The 16,775-nt window shown below is 41.9% G+C and overlaps 1 protein-coding gene across 1 annotated transcript in view; it reads left to right on the forward strand.

Annotated features, from left to right (window-relative positions):
• Positions 1-16,775, forward strand: part of CREB3L2 (cAMP responsive element binding protein 3 like 2) — a 107,758-nt gene that overhangs the window by 53,009 nt on the left and 37,974 nt on the right. The window contains exon 2 of the mRNA XM_010983166.3: positions 11,463-11,679. Within this exon, the coding sequence (XP_010981468.1) occupies positions 11,463-11,679 (217 nt within the window). The remainder of the gene's footprint in view (positions 1-11,462; positions 11,680-16,775) is intronic.

Below are 16,775 nucleotides of genomic sequence, written 5' to 3' on the forward strand. Positions count from 1 at the left end.
ATAATTGCTGGTTAAAGCAAAGAAAGAGCACTGAATAAACATATGGATGTGGTTAAAGTGTTGCTGATGGTCTGTGGAAGACTGCAGGGAATGGAAGAGGTGTTTGAGACTGGAGATGTGGTCCTGGTTTTCAAAAGGGGAAATGGAAGTTGTATCAATTATGAATGATGAACTGAACCTTGAACCCCTTGGTAAGCAAGCTAGTATGAGATCACTAAGAATAAACAATATTTAATGAGCCTTGTAATTTTTTATAGTGTTCTTAGGCTGATAGATCAGAAAAATGTTTAATAATTGTCCCAGTTTCAGCAAGGCATGTAGTAACAGCAACAATAAAACAGCTAACATTTATTGAGAAATATCAGCTTCTTGCTTCTTTTTTGGGCACGGGGTGAGTGGTTTATATCTCCTAACTTCATCTTCTTTTAAAATAATGGAGCTTGCCTTTCCAGTCTCTCTGGTTTCTACTAATGGGGCTGGAGTTAATGGCTCAGACTGGAGCAGGCAGGGTAACAGAGAGCTAATTGGTGGTTTTTCACTTCCTACTGTCCCAAGATGTCCTGTACTGACCAGGCTGTTGAACTCCTGGATTCTCGTAGCACTTGGAGATAAGAGAGGGTTTATTACCTCACTGGGTTGAGCTTCTTAAGGGGAAGGAGCATGCAGGAGCAGACAGTCGGATGCCATGCTTCCTAAATTGGTCGTTGCTAACTGGCTAGTCAGGATAGAGGTTAGAAATAACTGTGTAGATGACTGTCATGTAGCTTTCATGTCCACAGCCCACTAATTGCCCTTAGCCGATTTTCACTTACCATGGTACTATATTGTATCTGGATCAGACTATGATTTCATTTTGTCTTCACAACAATTTTGGAAGGCAGATTATATTTTTCCTAATTTCAGATGGAACAGAAAGCATGAGTGATTTGCCCAAGGTTACTGCTGATAATTACAGAGCTGATCTGGAATACGTGCCTTCTGACTCATGATGCCAGCGCATAAAGCATTCTTTCAGATGGTTAAGATTCTCTAGTATGTTTCAGTAGGCTAGAATTCCCGAGAGGTGGAGGTGGAGCGTGTGTGTGAGATCTGACAGAGGGAGAATCTAAGTGGCTTTCAGCCAGAACCTGCCTGGGACTCCCAGTTTGGCAACCTCTGAATTTTTCCTTGCTCTTATCTGGGGGTGAAGGGGTAGGTTTTTGGCTGTGAGTCACCCCTGTACGTTTACAAAACAAGGCAGATAATACTTTGTACTTCTGAAACACTCCCCCTTTTCCCCTGCGTGCACTCTAGGGATGAGATTATCTCAGTTATTCTTACAACATATCTGGCTCACAAATAAAGGATAGCTTTCGAGGGAGTATGCCATTTTTTTTAATAAAAACTTTATGACTCCTTTAATTTTTCATACCTGACATCTTTGGCATTGGATCTTGACTTGGAGATAGAGTTCTTTATTGCAAAACATACATCCTATTCAAAGAATTCCCTGGAGAAAGTCTGTGGGACTCTCTTCAGTCATCCATTTGGTGATCCCTGTGGTTAGCCATTATCTTTCTTATTACACAATCCACAATGTAAAGAGCTCAACCCTCAACTGTTTGATTTCATGTACTACCCTGGACCTCGGTTTTCTCAAATTGGAATGACTGGGTAGACTCAGATGATTTCCAACATTCCTTCATGCTTTATCAGTCTATGATTTGGAGCCTCTTATCATAATTGGAAGTTTTTCTGGAATGGCAAAATACCAGATTTTAGTTATTTTAGAGTAGGACCCGAGAGAGTAGAAACAATGAATATCTTAGCTTGGGCCTTCACTGAAGGATATGAGGGAATGCCCTGGGTGTTTCCTAGTGGGAGTGTTGATAATGTGATGGAAGAGGGAAGAGGCAGCTGTTTTCTGTTTAAGAGAGTGGAAGGAGTCTGAGAGGAGAAGATATGTTTGTAGAGGGGGTAGGAGACCCAATTGGAAGAGCCTGACCAAAACAGCCTCTGAATTTGCTTATATAATGAGAACACAAAGGGGTTGAAAACCACAAATTGAAGATAAAGGACAGAAAGAGAACCAACAAAAGATAAACCATCAATTAGGAAGAAACCCTTTAGAGACTTTAACTGGGAGATGGTGAATAAGGAATTTAAATCTATTTTAACTCTAACTGTGGGGGAATTTGGACTTTGAGTTTATGTTGGAGCTTTAGGTGTGGACGTTTAAAGGCAAACATACTGTTGGCCTTGGCATGCAGGACAGGTCAGGCTGAAAGCCCTGCTGGGTCACTGGCACTCCCACTGAGAGTGTGGAGGTAGAATCTGGATTTAGGGATCAGAGTGGAGAAGGCAGGAGGGAAGAATCGGTCGTCAAGATGGCTGCCTCTCAGCATCCCAGTCTCTGTGGCTCTCCCACTGTGGATGGAAAAAGCAGAATGGCAGATTCTGTACTGCTCAGCCTCGAATGGTTGGTTTGATCATGATTTTGAAGGGCTTTTATTTGTTGTGGGGAGTCAGCTGTCCGTTATGGCAAGAAAAGGACTCTGGGGGATGGTTTGAGTTTCTCAAAACAGATTAAAGAGGACTGCTCCATCTGATATGGAATGTAACTTACTTCTGGAATGGTCCTGTCTGCTCTGAAAGGATCCTAAGGATTTCCTCCCATAATACGAGGAGATTGCCCTGATCTCAGACCCATGTTGCAATTCAAGAAGCATCTGACAATCAGGAATCTGGTTGCTGAATTCTCTGCGTTACCAATTGGGAGGCAACAGGCTGTGCTGAAAATACATGGGACTGGGAATCAAAAGCCAGGAATCCTGCCCTACTCTACTCTGTTCCACAATCTCCATCTCTGCGCTCTGGATAATCCTTGATCTTGTCAAGATCAGATACAATAATGATGTGGAAGTGTCTTTGTCATTTGTAAACCATGGTGTGTTGAACATGGAAGATGATGTTATTATTATTGCTATTATATTTTCTTGACATTTTTATCCCTACAGGCACTAATTAGATACTGTTAAGTCATAGAAGGAGAGCCTTCTACCAGGCTAAGGCTAGTTTGGATTCAGAGAGAACTAAGAAGTGCATTTTGGGGCATCTGCAGCTTTATGTATAAGTGAGCCAAGAAGTAGGCAGATTGAGTTTCTTTGTGAACTTTAGCTAACTTTTAAACTCTTAGCTCTCTTTTGCCAGTAGGAGCCACTCATGAATGTTTTAATCTCATTAACTGGTATGTCTGTATAAAATAAGACAGTGAATTTTTTCACATCAAATGTTAAGCTAAGAACAGCTGTAGACCATTCAGAATTGGAATGCATTTGGAGAAAGTGCATCATTACCTATTTTAATGATGAAAAATGATGTAACTTAAAAGGAATTAGAATTGGTACATCACCCTTAAAGCAAATAGCATATGTAAAACTTCATATTTACATAATAAATAAATTAGGGGTGATCCTTTTTACAAAAAATAAAATATATCCTACCAATGAACTTATAGCAAGTTTCCTTTAAATAAACATCCCTGGTCCCTTTATAATTTGACCTATTTCACATACTTCTTTTATAGAGAAAGGCATATCTGGATATTACAAACCAAAGTATGCATGTTTTGGAATATGGCTCTTTAAAAAAGAATTTTTGCTACTGCTTGTGAAATTTCAATAAAGCCAACATAACTTCATCGAAGGAAAAAAAAAAAACCCAAACTACCAAACCGCTTGTGTAATAGAGTTCCAACCCTCAGCTCTCTCTTTTTTTTTTTTCAATTTAGAGAAACATGTACCTAAATTTTGGTATCAGAAAAAAATTGGGTCCCCTTAAAAGTTCACTGTATTAGAGTTTGACTCGTGAGCCTTTTTATCTCCAGGTGGTCACCTGGCCATTTTCTGTGGGGTATGTGCACAGGGCACGTATGCAGGGCAAGAACCCCCTTAGGTCTAAGGTGCAGCTTTTTGAAGGTGGGCCCCTGGGAGAGTGGAGGGGGGAGGATACCTCCTCCTTCCCCTTTCCTTCCCTCCCTCCTTTTTCTCTCCTCCTCAATACAGGCGAACTGTGTTTTACTGGAGGGAAAGCTTGATTTCTAAAGTGAGTGTGAGGTGCGCCCTGAAAATTATTTCTCTGCGTTTCTTTGAGGCTTTGGCGGCTGTCAGCTTGCCCCTACCATGTCCACTACATCTGTGACTGCAGTCTTTGGAGCATTCTGTGCTCTGGGCAAGTCTCCTAGCTGCTGTTTTTCAGTAAAAACCCTTTTTCCTCTGCGTGAAATTGAGCCTCCAGCCAGAGGCCAGCAGCAAAGGCAGCCGTTTCCAGGCAGCAGCCCTGGAGAATAGGATCTTTGTGGGCGTGGGCGGTGGGCAGCCCTTGGACCAGACCCTCCCAGGGAGGGTCAAGTTCTGTTTTTGGAACCTGCGCCCCGCCCGCTTCACTGTCCCTGGGCAGGGTAATGGGCAAAGCTAAGCAAACCCAAGAAGCAGAAAGAGGGTGTTTTCCCTCCTCCTTTTCTTAAGTTGCAAAGTTTTTCCATTTTAATGTCTCCTGCGACATTTTAGAAAATTATAGTGTAGCAGAGCTGAGTAGATTGTCAGCAATGACAGATAACTCGTCGTGTGTTCCTATTACCACCTCTGCTGAGAGTGTTTCCCTGGGGGGCCATGGAATCCTCCCCCAGCCTTGGTCCCCTGGGCCCCCTGGAATCTGCACTGTGTGTGCCCGTGGGCATCTTTCCAGCAGGAGGCTTTCATTAGATTCTCAAAAGAGTCTACACATCCAAAAAAGGTGAGAAACTACTGACCAAGTCCAAAGTCTACTCCATCACTTCCCCCAACCTTCCAGCACACACACACACAGTTTTGCAGACAAGGAGACAGAATCCAGAAGAGCGGGATGACAACCAGCGAGGTGCAGGGCTGGGACTAGAACTCCCATCTCCACTCTGGTTTAGCACAAAAGATGCCTATTGGGCCCACCTCAGCAGACAGAATCACTTTAGAACCTGCTCTGAGCACAGCAGTCATACAACATACTTCAGGTAAATCATGTCACATCTCAGGACAGTGTCTGTTTTATAAGATGACCCATAACCATCTTTCTGTCCACTGCCTCACCCAGCCCAGGCCTTCCTCAGAGTAGCTGCTCACTGTTGGGTGAGTGAACCTCTTTGGTGAGCAATACAAGGAAGTCAGCTTAGGAGCTTAATGCAGCCAATTACCTGAGCTCAAGAAGTAGGAATCCATTTTTCTCTTGCTTTACTTCCCTTTCCTCATCCTCATGACCCCCATTCTCTTCTCGGGGCAATTGTTAGCAGCAGGAGGCTGCCCAGACGTTAAACCACTCTTTCCTTGCAAGCTCCTTTGACAACTAGTTAATGACCTGCAAACACATTTACAAATGTAAAGGCTTCAGAGCAAGGGTAACTTTTTATAAAGTTAGTCATTTATGTAAGGTTAGCAACTTCTCTTAATTTATCTGATATGTAAGGTTGGACACTTGTTTAAAACATTTGATAGCATTTATTTATAATCATTGGGAGGCCTAGGCTCTAATTTAGATTTATTTACTGTTTGGCCAGGATATTGCAGAATGATAATAGATGGAAACAAGAGAAAATTGGTGAGGACATATGATCTATGATCTGTGTGCCAGGCTCAGAGAGGATGGGTAAAAATATTTATGTCTGGGTTATAGAGTTTATAAGGCCTAATGACAAAACTTTAAGTTGGCAGTGAAAAAAATATCAAAGAAAACTTTTTAAAAAAAGTCAAATGAAGAAATACTTCTTTGAAGGGCTGTTGGTCAGGGAAGTAAAAGATCAAGCTGTGTCCATCTAGGATGACTTCATAAAAGAAATAGGTTTGTTTTGTCTTAGGTAGTTTCCTGATAGATATTGGGGAAAATGAAAGGATATTCTAGGAAGAACAGTGTGAGGAATCAGTGTACAAGCAGAGAATGCCAACATGTTACTGTTTTAATTTTGATAGGGTTTTGTCTTTTTTTAAAGAGCTTTTTGAAAAATGGATTGCTGTGCCAGGGAAGTGTTAGGTGCATCACATGCACTGTTTAATTTAATCATCACATCAGGAAGCTGGTGCTATTGTTATCCTCGCCATTCAGTTGGAGCAAACCACGGTTTAGAGAACTGAAGAATCTTGTTCAGATTTGCACAGCTAGGAGCCAGCATTCAAGTTCAGGGTTGTCTGGCTCCAAAGGTGTATTGTTCCAATGTCATATGGACACCATTAGGGTTGGAATGAAAATATCACGTATTAGAATAAAGGGAGACAAGACTTTACAGGATGGTTGCAGGATATTAAATGCCAGGTCTTCAATAATGAGGAGACAAGACCTTGATACAGACTCATAAAGAAAGTTGCCATGCCTCTTCACTGAGGAGATGAGGAACATTCATGTCATGAGACAGGGCAGGTTTCTTCCAACCTCGAGAGTCTGTGATGTTACTCTGAACCCTTTGACAGAACCATGCTCCTAAAGGCAAGTACCAGGAGCCTCTCCATCTAACAACCACCTGGCACATTTCTATATTTTGAATGTGGAAGACTGTGTGTTCATGGATGAGTGAGTAGGCTGTCAGTGAGTCTATCTTTTCAAACTCTCGTCTCTACTATGTGTCAGCTTTAGAGGCTGACTTAAATGATGGAGCATTCTGTGGTAGAAAGTGCATGGACTTTGGAACCGACTAGATTTGGTATGGAATCTCAATTTAGTTGTGCAATCCCAATGGTAGGCCATGCACCTAACCACCCTGAGTCCCAGTTTTCTCATCTATAAGTGGGGATATGCCTGCCTTATGGGAAAGTACCTAGCTCACTTTCTGAAAGTCTAATACGTCAAGCACTTAGCCCATCAGATGAGCCTCCCGTCAACGTCTTCATTAACGACCATCACGAGCATCATGTTTTCACGCTGGTTAGAACTTCTCCATGCAGTTGGATTATAAGGCTCAAATACCTCTTTCCTAGAAGAAACAATGTGGGGAACGTTCAGTCAATCTGCAATAAGAGGATCTGAGTTTAAGGCCAAGCTCTAACAGTAGGTGACTGAGACCTTGGACAATGGGTTTCAGCTGACTTCACAGGATTGTTGTGAACCTTGGTTGAGGGAAAAGCTGTGAAGTGCTTTGTAAACCCATAAAGCTTGATGAAACTCTTAGGCAGAATGGTTAAGTACTATTATGCCATGTCTTTGAAAGAATTCATCTGAAATTTTATAACCCTTGGATTACTACATGAGTAGTCCTTTGCTAAAGTATTTGCAGGAGCCAGAAAGGTTCCCTTTTTGAGGCTCACTTTGCTCCTTTCTCTAGTTTTTGACCTTCAAGACCATATGGCCCTCTCTCACTGGCTGGCATTAATGATGGGTCAATTCTGGCCTGGTCCTTGAACTGGCGTTGGGATCTTGACCTATCTGCTGAGTCCCAGGACCCACAACTGCCAAGGCGACCCAGCTGGAACTAATTTGCTGGGCTGAGTCACAGCGTCTGGTTGGGACAAGTTGGGCGTATCTTTCAATCACAAGTGTCTCTCTGGGACCTTTTCAGTGCTCACCACTTTGCTAAGTTCCTGGGTGTGGCTGGTGGTTAAGCACAGTTGGTCCCTTTTTCTGAGTTTCTTTTTCCAGAGGAGAGGTTATCCTAATGCACTTGATAACAACTGTGAGTTCTTCAGGGCTCCCTATCATTTAGGGCTAAATTATTTGATGACATGATAATTACTACAAAATCCAAAGTAAGGGGAGTTCAGGGATGGTTAGCAGAGCTAGAGGTTTATTACTGGTTATTCAGGGGATGTTCATGAAAACATTCATTAGTGCTGCTCAGGAGAAAGAAAACAGTGTCAGCAGAGTAGCCCAACCTGGCAACTTCCATGGGAAAGCATGGGCAATCAAAGAGAGCCTTGCCTCAGGATAGAACGGGATTCTGGAGGCTTAGCAGGGCCAGCACAGCTGGCCGGAGCTGACCCTGCAGCTCAGGGACAGAACTGTGTGGCTGGGGAATGCAGGGCCTGTGAGTTCAGCTCTTGCTTTTGCATTTTACATTCTTTGTCATTTATTTCTCTTTTAGTTTCCCTAATTTTGTTCTTGAAAGGCGTTTGGTCAGACACTTGCAGAGTATTCACCATCAGGCAACCAGTAGGTTTGTCTTTGGGGAGCCTCTTAGGGAATCAGACCCTGGCTTCACGTTATCATAGAGTCAGGAAACCTGCTTTGCACCCTTAGCCTTGAAGCTGTTCCACTCCTTGCTGTGCAAAGTCTTATTGTGGACCAGAAGCATTCCCTGGGAGCTGATTGGTAATGCAGAATCTCGAGCCCACCTAGGCTTGTGAATCAGCATCTATGTCTTAAGATTCCCAGGTGATTCATATGCACAGAAAAGTCTGAGAAGCACCAACCTAGTTGATAAGCTCAGGTAGGCAGGGGCTTTTTCTATCTTTTTATTTATTATTTTGTAGCCACAGGACCTACCTAAGGTTTACTAGATGGTAGCTGCAAAATCCATGAATCTCTGACCTTGAGCATGTCTGAACTTCTAGGGACTTAATTGTAAAGTGGTGTAGGGAGAAGGGTAGAGAGTAGAGATGGGGGTCAACCTTCAGTAAAAACTGAAGTGAGCGTTAGAATCACAGGTGTGATGGTAGTTTTAGTATGGATGTCTTTGACCTCCTAAATCAAAAGCTCTGAAGGTGGGTCATAGGATTTGTATGTTTTAAGTTTTCCCTTCATGTTCAGTAATGTTTATTACAGTATCATGTAATAAAAAAATCTTTAAATGTCCCTCAAGAGGAAATGGATAAATACAATATAATGCCATTCAGAAATTTAAATGAGTGAAATAGAGCCACATACGTAAACATGAAAGGGTCTAAAACTTTTTTTGAGAGAAGAACATTGCAGAGGATATATGAAGTATGGTACTATTTATTTAAAGTTTAAATAGTATGTATTTAAACTATATGTAGTGGAAACAAACTTATGTAGTAACAGTGTCATGTCCTAGATGGGAAAAAGAAACACCAAGTTCAGAGTAGTAGTTAACTTTGAGAAGGAAGAAGGGGGTTGGATGGGAGTTTAATGGATTTTTTTTTCACTTTATTTTTAAAAAGTGGGAGAGAGTGCTTAGGTATTTATTTGTTTATCTATTTATTTATCTATACAGAGGTACTGGGGATTGAAAGCACACCCTCTACCACTGAGCTATATCCTTATCCTCTCCCTCTGTGGTTTTTTTTGTGGGAGGTAATTAAGTTCATTTATTTATGTATTTTTTTCAATGGCAGTTCTGGGGATTGAACCCAGGACCTCGAGCATGCTAAATACGCACTTTATCACTGAACCATACCCTCCCTTCCGTGTTTTATTTTTTCAAAAAATAAAGACAGAGTAAAGAAAAAAATGTTGCAATAGAAAACATGGAAAATAAGATTTTTTTTGAAAGGAATGAGTACATAATTTATTCATGGAACTATTTTTTATAATTTTTTGAATGCTTAAGATACTTCATTATAAAACAACTAAAACAAAATTCTCCTGGTAATTGTGATGCAGACAGCTTGCCTTAGATGCTCCTAAGGACCTTTCGGTTCTAAATATGTTTGTGCACAGAGAACCCTCTCCCAGCCACCTTCTCTTGTTCTTGTAGACAACCTGTGCCTATTAGGATGTGCTGGTGGCCCGAGGCTTCTCTGCCTTCTGTCCAGATGCGATGCAGCCATTTCTCATGTTTGTGCTGTTGGTGAAACCCAGCGATCTAACTCTGCTTTAAGGACCTAGCCTACAAGGGCCTCCTCTCTGTGGTCTGCTTCTCTCCTTCATTAGAGAAGTTCTGCCCTACAACTATCCTAATCCTAGCACTCTAACCTTAGGGTCACCTTCTGCCCACCACCCCTCGGCTGCATTTATTTTTATAACACTTTGGCTAACACTTCAGTTCAGCAGTAGGACTCAGCTACCCTGTGAGTCCCAAGAGTCTACCATTTGCAGTCAGTCCTCTTATTGCTGTGTCTGCTTTCCTCACTTCCCTCCTGTACCAGAACTGTCCCTAATGTTTCATTGATAAGGATGACACCTGTTGATCTGTGACTCAGGGAACATTAAGAAGGTAGAAGTGGCTGTAACAGCTGGTGCCGAGTAACTTTTAAATTAAATTAAATTATAATCATTTTTAATATACTCTATAGCAGTACTTCTAAACCAAGGATGGTCCTGCCTTAGACCCCTAGAGACTTTTGGCAGTGTTTGGAGAATTTTTTGGTTTTCACAGCTAGGGACTCCCTACTGGTGTCTAGTGGGTAGAGGTCAGGGATGCTGCTAAACATCCAACAATGCGCAGCCCCACCCCCAGAACAAAGAATTACCCATCCAAAATGTCAGTAGGTGAGGAGGGTATAGCTCAAGTGGTAGAGTGCATGCTTAGCATGCACAAGGTCCTAGGTTCAATCCTCAACACCTCCATTAAGTAAATAAATAAATGAACCTAATCACCACCCGCCCAAAAAATGTCAGTAGTGCTTAGGCTGAGAAACCCATGTTTACAGACCTCATATCGTGAATATCCCCATCGGTGAGGGCAAGTGGATAGGGTTACAGTCCTTTAGAGTGGGGCAATGGAACAAGAATTAAGGACGCCCTGTGAGTGTGTGTGTCGACCATTTCTATATCATGGTCGTGCCATGGTTGGGGGCTGGAGGGTTGGTGGTGTTGGAGATGGAGGATAAGAAGAAATTAAGGAAAAATTGGAGAGGAACAAAGTCCGGGTGGTTGGGAGAATAGAGGGAAGCTGTCTCTGATGCCTTTGAACTTGACACTTTGCTATAAATAACACTTTAATGCTACGGAAGTACCGGACACCTTATTTAAAAATACTCCCAGTGTAAAATGTGGTAGATCATTTCAGTGATGGCCCCAAGTGAGTCATGCTATCCTGTTTACACTTGCCTGCAGTGTGGTCTTGCCATTCTTCTGGTCAAGAGGTGGTGTCGATTTTCCCACCCCATGAATCTGGGCTGGCCTTGTCACTTGACTTGACCTGAAGAATGTGGAGGGAGTGATGATGTGTGACTTCTGAGGGCATCTAGCTTTGGTTTTCTCCCTCTTGGAACATTGCTACCATCATGTGAGTCCTAGCCTGATACAGCCTCTTTGAGAAAAAAGCCCAGGTGTACAGTGTCCCAGCCCAGCCCCCGGCCAGCCTTCTGGTTCATGTGGGCCTCTGTCAGTGAACCCAGGTAAAATCGACTCATCTGCTGAGCCAACCCACAGACTAATGAGAAATAGTAAATTGTGGTTGTTTAAAGCAGCTGCCCTTTGGGGTGTTTTGCTCCACAGCAATAGATAACTGGGCATTGTGTATAAGTGACTTTATTTGAAGTGGTGGATGGTATTTTTCCTTAGAATATGTGTGTATTAGATCATGATTAGGAGAAACTGAGTTCTTCCTCCTTTGTTTCTTATAGCACTTCTCAGAGCTTCTGGATGAGTTTTCCCAGAACGTCTTGGGTCAGCTTCTGAACGACCCTTTCCTCTCGGAGAAGAGTGTGTCCATGGAGGTGGAGCCCTCCCCAACATCCCCAGCGCCTCTCATCCAGGCTGAGCACAGCTACTCTCTGTGTGAGGAGCCTCGGGCCCAGTCGCCATTCACCCACATTACCACCAATGACAGCTTCAATGACGGTAAACTCAGAGCAGGGGAAGCACCTGGGACCTTGGCACCTTTGACCTTCTGGAGGGTGTGAAATGTGTGTTGTATTATTGTCAGCACCCCCTTTAACTACATACCTACTGACTGTGGCCTTGTGCTTGGGCCATAGGGAAATGCAAATACATTTCTCTACCGGAGATTGTGTGCTCTGGGAATTTGCTAGAACTGAATGGTACTAATTGCTTTCTTTGACCCTGTGGACTAGGCAGCAAAGCATCCTTTTGCAAAATCAGGTTGCCTATCTGACTGATAATTCTAGTACATCCTTTGTTTCAAGAGATCATGCCATTTTTTTCTGAGAAAGAATTTTTATGACCACTTTTCTCTGTGAAAGCTTCTTGGGCATCCTCTTAACCCATTTTCTGCATGTTTCATTGATCCCCTGGTAAGCAAGCCTAGACCTTTCTTGTTGGTTCCCCTTTGGTGCCCATTATCAATGCCCTCAGGATGGTATGTGTTGAAGTCTAGTTTTCCTGGCCTTAGAGATGTTAAGATATTTTTACCATTACTCTATAGGCCTTTAATTAGTATATGTTGTATGCATACTTTTCAGATTTAATTTTCTGTTTTCTTTTCCCAGAAGTATAGCCCACTATTTTAGTACCTTCAGTAAGTTTTGAAAACTATATTCTCTAATCCTAATTTGACGTATGCTCTCTTCTCCCAGGACAATGACAGAGTGGGGAATGGTCACTGACTTAACCTCTTCAGGCCTCACCTAGATGTCCCCCTCCCATCCTGTACCACTGTATACATGGCAGAATCTTTTGAAGTCACTGCCCACAGAACAAGGTCCCTCATGTTTCCTTTAGGTTAATGGCAAATGCCTGTATCTTTTTCTCAAATAGATCATTAACTTTGTGGGGGAAATCCCTCCTCCAGTTCTACTATTGCCAATAGATCTACTATTGGCTTCTAAAAGAACCAATTCTGGAATCAGTAAAACATCATATCTTGGGACAAAGAATGCTGTAAGGCTTTTTCTTTCCCATCTCAGATCCATTCTTCCTTTGAATAGAGGTATACTGGCCAGCAGCTCAGGAAGTTTGGCCTTACATCTTCAGTGAAGGGAAGGCCCCAAATCTAAGCGGATTCTTTCTTGATGAGACCCTGCTGGAGCCTTAAGTATATGCTCAGATTTTTCCTGGCAAGAGATTAGATGCATGATAGTTTAATCCTTCTTCTCTGTAACATTGCTAACTATTAGAGAAATGCAAATCAAAACTACAATGAGAATGGCCATCATTAAAAAGTCCACAAACAATAAACGCTGGAGTGGGCATGGTGGAAAGGGAACCCTCCTACACTGTTGGTGGGAATGTAGTTTGGTGAAGCCACTGGGGAAAACAGTATGGAGTTTCCTTAAAAAAACTAAAAATAGACTTACCATATGATCCAGCAGTCCCACTCCTGAGCATATATCCGGAGGAAAGTCTAATTCAAAAAGATACATGCACCCCAGTGTTCATAGCAGCACTGTTTACAATAAGCAAGACATGGAAGCAACCTAAATGTCCATCAATAGATGACTGGATAAGGAAGATGTGATACACACACACACACACACACACACACACAATGGAATGCTACTCAGCCATAAAAAAGAATGAAATAATGCCATTTGCAACAACATGGATGGACCTAGAGATTATCATACTAAGTGAAGTAAATTAGAGAAAGACAAATGCTATATGATATCATTTATATGTGGAATCTAAAAAAATGAGAGAAATGATCTTATTTACAAAACAGAAGCAGACTCAGACATAGAAAACAAACTTGTGATTACCAGTGGGGAAAGTTGGGGGTGAAGGGATAAATTGGGAGTTGGGAATTTGCAGATATGAGCTATAATACATAAAATAGATAGACAGCAAGGTTCTATTGAATAGCATGGGGAACTATATTCAATATCTTGTAATAGCCTATAATGGAAAGGAATATGAAACGGAATATATATGTGTATATTTGTATAACTGATTCACTATGCTGTACTCCAGAAATTAACACAACATTGTAAACCAACTTGAATTAAAATTTTTCTCTTTAATTGAAAAATAAAAAATTTATTTCATAGTTATTTATTGAGCACCTGCGGTGTGCGTAATCTGCCAGGGACTAGTCTAAGCATTGGAGGGTAAAGGATTGAACAGAATTTATAAAGATCCCTGCTTCATGCAGTTTGCCTTCTGGGATGTGAGGGGAGAATAGAAAATAAGAAAAATAAATAAGTAAAATACACAGTGTATTAGATGGTGACCAGTAATATACATAAAAATAAATCAGAGAAAAGAATAGGGAGGGGCTGGAGGAGGGGGCAGTGTCTTAATCCATTCAAGTTGCCATAACAAAATACCACAGACTGAGTTATAAACAAAGGAAATATATTCCTCACAGTTCTGGAGGCTGGAAGTCTGAGGTCAGGGTGCCAGCATAGTCAGGAGAGCACCCTCTCTGGTTGCAGACTTCTCACTGTGTCCTCACTTGGTGGAAGGGGCTGGGGAGCTCTGTGGGGTCTCTTCTACAGGAGCACTAACTGCGTTGCAGAGGGCTTCACCCTCGTGACCTAATTACCCCCCAAAGCTCCCACCTCCAATTACCATCACTTTGGGCATTAAGATTTCAACAGAAGAACTTAGAGAGAACACAAATAGTCAAACCATAGCAGTGGAGGAGTTGAGATTTTAAATAGGATAAACAGGGAAGGCCTTTCTTTGGAGGTAGCATTTGAGCAAAGGTCAGCAGATGAGAGAAACTAGGTGTATGTCTCAGGAAGAGGCTTCCAGGCAGAGGAAGCAGCAAGTGCAGGGGCCCTGGGCAGGAATGTGGTAACACTATACAATCTCTATATTGTATTCTGACAGTTATCTTCTGTGGAGTTAGTCAGCCATTCTGCAGCCTTGGTTCTAGAATATGCAGATTAGAGCCGTCCTAAGCAATCTGGGCAACTTTTTCCTTCAATTCCATGTTTGTTGAACACCTACTATGTGTAGATACTGGTGAGACAATTATAGTAAAACTTAGACCCTGCCTCAAAGTAGCTCAGAGTCTAGGGAAAGTGCCATGCACCCCAATACTTTATCAGACTGAACATGAGCAATGTCCCAAGAAGAAATGAAACTGTGGAAGTTCAGAGGAGAGAGAGCATACCCAGTGAAGATCACAAGGAAAGTTGCATGAATGAAGCAGAATTTCATTTGGGCCCTAAAGCGCTGAGTAGAGTTGAAACAGAGGTGATGGTTAGAGGAAGCAGAGGGCTAGGACATTGATTCTTATAAATCAAGATCCCTACTGAAATGATTGCAGATAAGCAGATTTCTGAAAGTTCAGAGTCCCTTTCTCTTCCTGATGACACTATTTCTTTGCTTTTTAATGCTATTTAATATAAATGCAAAATGAAGGAACTCATGGGAACCACCTATGCTAACAGCTTAATGTAAGGGGGAATAGTCTTTTCCAAGAAGGCTTCCTTGTCATTAGGCTAAAGCACACTTCGGTTCACATCTTTCAGTTCGCCCAACTGGCTCCTTGTTCTGTGTATTGGTCCTAAACTGCAACAGGCCAAGCTAGTAATTTGCTGAGAACAAGTACAATGGGCCAGATAATATTTTGCAGAATTTCTGATCAGCAGTTCATCTTTGTGAACCACCAGTTTTTCTTCTGAGTAAAAGCTACCTTTCTATGCCAGCAAAAAGCAATCTTATAGGTAGGGGGATAATAGACATGGATAATAACCATTTGGGACCTGTGAAATCAAAGTCAGGCAGCGTGCATGAATGGAGGGGGCACTTTCCCAGGAAGGCTTTGTCTAGGTCCTGGCTTCAATTGTTTTTCTGAGTTTTGTGTGGATAGACAAATGTTTGCGAATAGAATTATTTGATTATTTGAACCTTAGTTTGCATCCACCTTGAGGATTAATTCACAAAGATTCCTTTCGAGTCAGTGCTCTGTTAAGCAGATTGCCTCCCTGATGGAGGAGGATGATAGTTCTTTAGGCAACGCATAAATAGGCAGCATTTTACAAATGCTGTTTGCATTAAATTCAATGTTCTTCATCTTTTGCATTGTAAAAGCAGCTTAAAGCAAAACTGGGAGTCCTTGTGTCTAGTGATGGAGAGTATTTCATTATACCTCGGAAAGCCAATGATTCCAATCTTCTTGTCTAATTTTACTTAGATTAAACACAGCTCTTCTGTAATTGCTTCCAAGCCTGAAACTAAGTGATAAGATAAATAGTTCATGTGGAGACTCTCTCTCAGCTTATTAGGATTTTTCTCTTTCTTTTTTCCCCCCTTCCTTTCTTTTTCCCTCTGTCCTCTCTCCCATCGTCACCTTTCTTTCCCTTCTTCCTTCCTTGTTCTTTCTCTGCTAACTCTGTCTTTCCCCTCTTCCTCCCTCCTTGAATCTCAGACCAACTCTATTGGGCAAATGTAGGTGTCCTTATCCTGTTATTCTTTTTCTTCATTTGGATCCTAGACCCCTAAAATTGTATACAGAATGTGGGCTGTCAACATTTGTCAGTTTTTTCTGCTAAGAACATTTATAACTTTTTTTAGATCCTCAAAAGAGTCTGTGACCCAAAAAAGGCTGAGAAACACTCATCTAAGATTACATAGGAGTCATCTGTCTTCAGGGCTGAATTTGACTATAGTCTTCTCTGAAACACTTGAGCTAAAGAACTTCACGTGGTTCAGCAACCTCAGGAGCCAGTCCTGGGAACATGCGCTTGGCCTTCAAAACCACCAGAAAGACGTCCTACTCGCAGCTCGTTCGTTTCTTCCTATGATTAAGGCTGCTAAGTAGGGTTTTCTGTTCTGAGGGTAAAAAAGAGTGAAGACGTTTTAAAGAGATAAGCAGAAACAGCCAAGTAGAATGTTTGTGGATATTTTATGCTTTGATTGAGGAATAAAAAGCTTATAGTTAAATGACCAAGTCTTGCGCCTCACCCCCGGAGGGTGTCTTCATGCGTTTCCCTATTTTAGTCACGTTCCTTTGTAGTTAAATTCAGGTGCTCGGTATTCATTTGCTTTGTTCTTTGATTTCAGTCTTCTTCTTAAAGAAGAAACAG

The sequence above is a fragment of the Camelus dromedarius genome, chromosome 7 (genome assembly GCF_036321535.1).
Source record: "Camelus dromedarius isolate mCamDro1 chromosome 7, mCamDro1.pat, whole genome shotgun sequence".
NCBI classification, from domain to species: domain Eukaryota; kingdom Metazoa; phylum Chordata; class Mammalia; order Artiodactyla; family Camelidae; genus Camelus; species Camelus dromedarius.